Genomic DNA, 9,070 nt, shown 5'->3' with positions numbered 1-9,070 from the left:
ATATCACAAAAATGTCTACGATCTCCTCATTCGCGAAGGCATCTGCATGCGAAAAAAAAAGCTTAGTATACAGTACTCCCAAATTTCCAAAAACATCAGGTACACATCACGCTTTGGTATATGGCAGAGCCTTTACGAAGGAAATCACAAATGGATAAACATACACTGCAGTAAATGTTAGTTTTAATTATAAATAATCTCTTTCATTTCTTTTTCTTTCTTTTTTCTACACAACAGTCCAACTAAAAGTATTATCGGCATGGATAGATTAGAAAAATACATCTTGACAGGCACAATTAATTTACAGTGTAATTAGCACAGTGTACCTCGGTTACTACCCGATGAAGAAATGCAGATTTAATTGTACCACACAATTCATCCACATTACACAAAATACAGCACACAATATTGCTTGATGGAGTAGGCCTACAGGAAGGAGAACCATCACACCTAATTTTGGATTTTGAGCTCACAACTCCACTGTACTCTAGCACACACAACTTCACATGTATATATTTGTACATAGAGCTGTTGGCTGGAAGGCTAATGCTTACTGTAAAAGTGGATATTTTCGCGCGACTAATTTCTCGCGCTTGGCCAGATAGGAAGAGTTTCGCATGTTTTTAATTCCGTCGTATCAAAACATCAATTCCTGGAACATAATTATGGCAAGCAAAAATATTCGTGTGCTTTTATTTTTGCGCTAGTTTCTGATTGCACGAAATGCGCAAAAATTTTAACACCGCAAAAATGTCCACTTTTACAGTATTAGAGCCTTTTATACTTTCACGGATCGCTTCACGGATCACTACAGATCATAATCCGCGGTGTTCCAACTGGCAACATCACGATTTTCCTCTCAATGCCGGTGTGGATACGATCCCAACTGGGTGTCTACATGGGACAAGTACGGAGTCTACGCAGACTAATACGTTGCCTACACGGACAGACAAGGTAGGAACTGGACCACACTGGAAACGTATACAGAGCTAACACGGACATCAAGGAAGAGCACAGAGGCAACTCGGTCCCTTTGCGGTCCCTACACAGATATCCCCGAAATGTTGACAGAAGACTTTTGCTTGTAGGCACTCATTTGAGGATTTATCCTTCTCGGGCTTTACAGCTCAGTGGAGGAATGTCTTCAGGCATTGCACATAATAGAATTGAAAAAAAAAATATAGGCATCACACAATGCACTATTCCATCTTGTATTTGCAAGCAAATGCCAATTCTCACAATTCTTGTAATTCCTGCTATTCACTTTTGATTCTAAATATTTAAACAATTTAGATAATTTACTTTATTACATTAATTTACATTTAAAAATTATTGTGGTAATAAAAAATAATATGAATATCAATTTGTATTTATGAATATGCATGTGCGCTCCCAGGGTAGCCATGAACTCTTTGAACACATTGATCTACATACCCCACAAAAATGTATTTCTTTTAATGTTTGATAAAAGGGTTTATAATAATTGTTATTTTGTAAATATTTCATTTGAATATAAAGTGATTCATGCCTAGGAGTAGAAAGAAACTGAATTTAGTTTGTAGATGTGTTCACTCAATGGAGTACTACACTGGTAGAGAATAGAAATAACCAAGTTTTGAGGTGGTGGAAGCTGTAACATGTACATACATATTGATGATTTTGTACCTTAAAGGCACATTCAAGAAAATCTATACAATTTTTACATTATGTAGTACATACATTGATAATGCTGTGCATAGATTTGTGGAATTTATTGTCATCCCTGAGCAGACAAACCAAAACTCTCAACAACAACAACAACAAAACACACACACACACACACACACACACACACACCAAAACACATTACACTGAACAAAGATGATGACATACAGTGTATGAGGCTCAGATATTCCAGTAATGTAGCAATGTAATTCCATTACAATACCACTTGCTTTAATGCAAGTTCACCTGTGTAGAATATATGCATGCTTTCTTCTTTTGTTCTGCTTCCAAGAGCACCCAATCAGGCATTCTTATGTGAAGTTACTGTCATCATCTGCATTCACTGTGATATGTTATGAATTTTGAAATCATTCATATTCCTTTTCCTAATCACTATAAATTCTGTAACTCTGTACCCAGTATAACCAAATGACAGATGTTCAAATGCAAAGTCTGAAAATCATCCAGAGGTCTCAAAGTTGATGTTCTAGTATGACTTCGAGTGCCAGTAATGAATATGTATATAAACCTATGAATATGCATACTGTACAAGCTGAAATTTTCGCGGTGGTTTTATTTTCGCGAATTTCGCGAATCGCCTTTGAACCGCGAAAAAATAACAACACGCGAATAACTAAGTTCAGTTACACCCTTGCAACCGCGAAATTAACAACACGCGAAAATGTCCTCCAAGTAGCAATTTGCGAAAATATCTACGCGAAAATTTCAGCTCGTACAGTATTCACTGCGTTTACTATTAGTACAACGTGTGCTGCACCAACCACTGCCCACACATTACAATGCACACAACACTCTTTTTTTTTCTTTTTAGTCTTGGTTGCTATTAAAGGCCTGTGTACTCTATCCATGCTCATCATTTTCAGACATCTTGGTTTTTTTTTCTAGAGATATACTTGGACATATATATGCCTAAATCTATATATTAACCTGTTGAGTACCGTTTGATTTTGCTACAACATGCATTTCCCATAGACGCTTGCCCGAGTGTACTTGTCCTCAACGGGTTAACAGCTGTAAAGAAAGTTTATTGTATCAAGATTTGTAGGCAGTTTTTCATTCTTGAGAAACAGAAAACAGTGCTCAAGCTACAGACTTTTTTTTTTTTTTTCTTCTTAGCAACAGATTACCTTTGCCAGCTTGAATCACTTTTGCTTGTTAACCTGTTGGGGACGAGTCCCGAGTATACTCTGGCAAGTGTCTATGTGAAATGTGTGTTGTAGCAAAATCAGCCCATCCTCAATGGGTTAAGATTTGGGTTCAGAACCAAAGATTATTATTCAAGTTTTATGTTTAACAATGCTTGGACATGGACCCCGCTTCATCACACCCAAGAGAGCACCAACCAAGTCCACAGTTGGTCCTCCTTCCCCAGTACTATCAAGGACTAGAGTGGCTTGCCTTTTTGTAACATTTACCTCATATTCTTGTCAACTACAAACTATACAGTGTAGGTCTCATTTAGAGTTTGATGGATTATTCCATGATTAGCAAGATGTCTTCTAACAAGAGAAGCAGCATGCTGCATATCTATTTACTTGCTAGTTGTCAGTGTGCTTTACATTTACTGATTAGTACTTGGCTACGTACCATACTGTACATGCCAAACCTTGAAATGCTATTAATTGATAATTATGCAGCCTTTCATTGCAAAGTTTGGAACTGTATGTCTAAATGATGATTTGGTGCAGCTGCTAAAAATGAAACAGCACAATATTATTTGTCACACAGACTATTAAATATGTGTGAGCCTCCTTTCTACTATTCTATTTGGCACATTCTGCATTGTAATCACTTGGACAGCAGTGGACAAAGAGAATATATTTCATAATTTTTTATTGTAAAATGATGAGAAAAGTGCTATACACAGGTAAATGAGATTGCGTATTATTCTTGGTGGACTTATGAAGTTGTGTTACAGTAATACATGTAAAAATGACACTACATGGGTGTACAAGTTTAGTATTGTATTATGAGGAAAAAAATTGTATTATATTTTTGTTGCCAGATAAGTTCTGTATAAAAATTGTCTTGTTACAGAACACTCATCAAGCAAATTTGGTTCTTTGTAAACGTGAATAGTTTGTTCTCTAATAGGCCCTCTACTGACATTTTCTTTTCATGGACTGACCACTTTTGTTCCCTAGTTAGAAATTGATTGACACAGGGACATTCCTTGCAACAACATATTGACACCAAGATGCAAACCTGTTTTACAGTGCACTCCCGTTATAACAAACATGGTTATAACAAAATTCCTGTTACAACAACGTAAAAATTCTGGCCGCAACATTATCCGCTCTATGGATTTTATTGTTGATTTGTTCGGTTATAATGAAATTTCGATGTAACAAAAGAAAACTACCGGTCCTGAGGACTTTGTTATAACAGGAGTCCACTGTACTTTTAATAGCGATTCAGTGGAAGCCCTCAGGTTTGTTTTAGAAGCAAATATTTCAGAACAGTAGAAATTTACAAGTCACAACTTGTGGCCTGAAGATATCTACTTGTAACAAATCAGTTGGTTTACCTTTTTTTTTTCTTCTTTTTTTTTTTTTGTCCATTTCAGAAAGCAGAGAAGAGGGTAAACTTGTCGAATTGAGATGGGCCATAGTCGACAGTTCCAATGGCGACAAAACCTTTCGTGGACAGCTGCTGTTTTGCTGCGTAGCTGAACAGTGGCTTGTCGTCGACGCTGCTCTTTATCGTCAGTGTGGTCGAGTCCTAAATGGGAAACATTTTGAGGAGGGTTAGGAAATTTCACAATTACAAGTGCACAAATTGTGCTTGACATTCTGATCACTGTTTTTGATAGCTGTTTCAATGTTTTACTACAGAACATTTAAATGTAACCTAACCACATCTTGTAGCAAGGAAACTAATGAAAATGTTTAGAAGGTATAGGGTGCATTGGGACTTCTTTATCTGTTAAATTAAGTGTTAAGTAACAATTGATTAAAGATGGGTATGAATGTTTCAAAAATCATCTTCTTCGTTGGTAGTAAAACAGGAAGAAATGTTGATGGCATAGTCGCCACAAAGGTACACTCTTATTTCAGCTCTCCAAAACACAGGGAGGGTAGACACTTACCAAGACTTCAAAGTGCACTGTAAACCACTTGTTGGCCTCCACGGGGGCAGACCCAGACTTCAAGACATTGTACCGTACTTGAAAGGAATGCCAAAAACAAATATAACATACAATCAGTGATGATGAAATGACCAAAAAAAAAAAAAAGGGGGAACTACATTGCAGTAAAGTGAATGAAAGTGCGCAGAATTACAGTACTTCTGCCAATCAGAAGCCTCAGCATCACTCCAACCTCTTTCAGTGACAGAAAAGTCACATCAGTGCAAGCATTTTGGCACTACAAATTCATTCTAACAGCATGCCTCCATGAAATACTGAGACAACTTTGAGCTTGCCAACAGATGAAAGAAAACCAAATGTCAGTGGTGGAGCCATAAAAACAGCATGAAGCAAGAGAGGTGACTCACGTATGTCTGTGCTCAGCGCATAACTTCCGTTGGCAAAGAGCCAGAGAAATATTCCCTCCGTGGAGACGAGACCACACCCTCCCTTCTTGAGCCTGGCCGCAACCATCACTCCCCCTGCTGGGGATGAGATGTTGGCGTCGACACTGAAGCTGACATTGTGCCTGAGAGAGGAATGTAAAAGGACGAAACAGGAACATTGTCACCACATAATAATAATAATATCTAACAGAACACACTTGCTTTTACGTCTTCATGGCAATCTGATCCCGTTAAAGTTCCGTGTGATATATATGTGTTCCAATGCCTCCTATAAAATAGTGAAGTCCTCCAAAATGCCTCAACTTAACTTGTGAAATCTGACCTCATTCAATGTTTATCCATGACTCAGTGTGATTTGATTTCCTAAACTTGTAGTTGTTTTGCCTTGACCTTTGACCCTTAACTTAACACACATAGACACACAGTAAGCTCATGATTACCTGAGTGAAATATTCTGAGAAATGTTATGCTTGTTTAATCAGATTGAATCAAACATTTTGCTCTGCAATGTTTTTCTTGAGTGTTCTACTGTGTACCTGAAAGACATGGCTATAATGTACAAAATATATTCCTTTTACCAGGTTAACACCAACATATCATCTCCACAGAGACAAATTCACTTATGCATTACAATGATCAATTTGCCCATATCTGTTTAATAGGTTTTAAAGGCTGTGAGGAGATTATCAATGCACAACCTACTCACCAGGAATGATTGCCAACATATGAGATAGGAGTGTGTGCATCTGTGCACCAGTTGACTGGGTAGGAGGTTGCCACCTGTTGCATGACATTACCATGTGTCGCATTCCCAGAGTCCCTGATCTCAAAACAGCCACTCTGGTCAGCAAAGTAGGCAGCTTCCGAGTATAGTGGATACACTATGAAACATATAAAGAGAAAAATATTTTGCAAGTATGAAAGAAGAATGTTCTATCACTGTTTTCTTTGATTTATGGATTATAAAGACTTGAGTGACTTTCATTCCTAGAGGAAATAATCTTTTTAACCCTTTGAGGACAGACTGATTTTGCCACAACACGCATTTCCCATAGACGACTGTCCGAGTATACTCGGGACTCGTCCTCAACGGATTAAGGCACATTCACTTGAAAATATATACCAGACATTGAAATGTGTGTGTTAACCCGTTGAGGACGAGTCCTAAGTATACTCGGGCAGGGATCTATGGGAAATGTGTGTTGTAGCAAAATCAGTCCGACCTCAACGGGTTAAAAAAAATGTATCACATCTAAATCTTTCACTCAATACCTATGTTGTGTCAAACACACTTTATGTTGCAATATAATCTTGATATGGCAAAAAATATACCGAGGCTGACATCACACCACATCCACTTTTATTCATGGCAAGATTATTTTCAGTTACATGAGAAGTTCTCAGCCAATCCTACACAGTAGTTTGAGAATTTCAGGATGTAGGATATCAGTGATAATGATAATGACTTTCATGTTTTGCTACTGTGCGGTGTATTTCCTTGTATGCATATAATTTTTACTTTTTATCTTTGGCAATTTAAGATTTATTTTCTTTTACACAATGTAATATGCTGTCCAGACTTTCCTTTTTGGGAAATATGAAACATATTTCTTTGTATCCGTATAGCACTGACTGTTCCTTTTGGGCAAGACGAGATATATTTCCTATACATGTGTAGTATCGACAAATTCCTGACAAAATCTACCAGCGAACTTTGCCTTACTCACCATCAAAGTCATCGTAATACGGAATGGGGAACGGAGCAGGAGGGGGTGGGGCGTCGTATGATCCTTTCTTTCCAAGGGGGGAAGTGGTCAGCGTGTAGATTTCATCCGGCTCAAGGTTTAGCTGGAACTGACCCCCCACAACCTCATGTGGAAAGCAACGGAGATATGGATTACTAATAGGTGTTCTACACACATCATCTCTGACAAGGGGATTTGTGGAGTTTGTTTCTCGAAAAGGGATGATACTTGTATTTCTCATTACGTCACTGTTGTTCTCTATCATGAATTGAAGTGCCTGCCAAATCATTTATACGCAAGTCCAAATGTGCAATGCACTTTCCATATTCAGGCATATAGAGCAGTCAAAAAAAGTTAGTTTTCACACTAAAAAAACAACAACAACAACAAAAACTGATAAGAAAACTGATGATCTCTGCCTGTACTTTAAACACCATTAGACAACATCATTTATTGTGACCAAAAAAAAAAAGAAAGAAAAAAGGACAACATCCTTAGAACTAATACACTGCACACTATCATCCACGATGCAAAAAAGTGTAACAACTAAACTTTTAACAAACCCCAGTCACCACACACATCATGTAAATTATTCCTACACTAATCAAAGTGGAGCATTTCACTGAAAAAAGAAACAAACAAACCTTCAATACTCCTTTTCTGGTCTTCTACCAGACCCCTCCCACAGCCATACCTGAATAGGATCCTTCTTGACAAAGTATGTTGAGTTAGCTCCCCCAAACCCAGGCTTGGAGTAGAAGACATTCAGAGATTTAATGGAAGCCTGTAGTGGAGAAGAGGTGACAGAACATTTGTACAATGTATACTCTGTGTGACAAAAAAAAAACAAACAAGCAAACAAACAAATAAAACATAAACAAATGCATGGCACATGTGTATCATTATACTTATTTTCTTATCTAAAAAAAAGAGAAGAAAATACAGATATAATCTTACACAGTAAAGGGTTTCAAAAAGAGCCTTCCAGTTGTGAACAGAGGCATGCGCATGCTATGCTACTGAAGTGTCAAACATTTCACCGGTTACTTCTTCCACTGGCATGCTTCACTTGAATGATATTGGTCTACACCCGAGTATTAAAGATTGTGATTTGTTCCGACTGGTCACCAAAACCTTGGTGAATGGGTCCAGCCAGTTCCATGCCAGTTTGCACCCCCCCCCCCCACCCCCCGACCTCTTCCCATCAAACGCTTATCAGCAGACATTAACATCATCATGGTACATTTCCACAACTTCACAAGACAGACAATAAGAGTTCTTTTTTTTTCAAACAAGAACATGTATGTGATAAAGGTATTACACATGGAATTTCCCATTTTTTAATTTTTCTAAATTTTTTCTAAATACATGCAGATGAGGCATCAAACTCTTGGTTTTGAAACCAATATCGAATTTCTTATTTTTTAGTCTAAATCACCATACTCTGCAAATTCTCAATTTTGCTTTCTGCAACTTCATGGATGTGTCACAGTCACATAAAGTTATACAATGTATGTTTGGTACACAAATTTATGAAGAGTAAATTGTGTATAATCATGGTAAACATATAATAAACATATGAAATGCAAGCACAGTGAGCTTTGCACAAAGTCACTTACAAATTGTCCCTTCAGAATAAAGGAAGCTGTTTGTGTCTTTACATCATACGGTGGAAGAGATGGCCGAATGCACTTGGAATGATCATGTGTCTAGAAGAAAATATACACAGAAAGGGATTGCAGAACACAGTGGAGTAAACTGACCTCTGTCCACTTTATGTACTCATTAAACACTACTCACTTGACCCTTGACCTTTAACTCATGACCAACAACCTTCTAAGAGAATCACTATCTGTAGGCAGTACATGTACGTATATTATGTTAAAGGTCAAGGGTCAATGGTCAGGTTAAAATGCAAAAATTATATCACTTAATGGTGAAATTACACTATTTTCTCCATACAGAGATGCACTGTACTAAGTATCATAAAGATATCTTAAGCAATTTTCAAGACACATGTATGGAGAAAAATTTGCAATTTTAGCATTTTCATTTGATCTTTGACC

At 37.4% G+C, this 9,070-nt stretch overlaps 1 protein-coding gene across 1 annotated transcript in view; it reads right to left on the bottom strand.

The window, feature by feature from the left end:
• Positions 1-3,135: 3,135 nt before the first annotated feature.
• LOC140242112 (galactocerebrosidase-like) overlaps positions 3,136-9,070 on the bottom strand; it is a 31,529-nt gene continuing 25,594 nt past the window's right edge. Inside the window, exons 9-15 of the mRNA XM_072321874.1 lie at positions 8,624-8,713; positions 7,699-7,788; positions 6,987-7,128; positions 5,966-6,140; positions 5,221-5,381; positions 4,814-4,890; positions 3,136-4,446 (exon numbers count right to left, since the gene is read on the bottom strand). Coding sequence (XP_072177975.1) covers positions 4,288-4,446; positions 4,814-4,890; positions 5,221-5,381; positions 5,966-6,140; positions 6,987-7,128; positions 7,699-7,788; positions 8,624-8,713 — 894 coding nt within the window. The 3' untranslated portion in view covers positions 3,136-4,287. The remainder of the gene's footprint in view (positions 4,447-4,813; positions 4,891-5,220; positions 5,382-5,965; positions 6,141-6,986; positions 7,129-7,698; positions 7,789-8,623; positions 8,714-9,070) is intronic.

Source organism: Diadema setosum, chromosome 18, assembly GCF_964275005.1.
Source record: "Diadema setosum chromosome 18, eeDiaSeto1, whole genome shotgun sequence".
Taxonomy (NCBI): domain Eukaryota; kingdom Metazoa; phylum Echinodermata; class Echinoidea; order Diadematoida; family Diadematidae; genus Diadema; species Diadema setosum.
The sequence above is the reverse complement of the archived record's forward strand: the minus strand, read 5'-3'. Positions and strand labels throughout refer to the sequence as shown.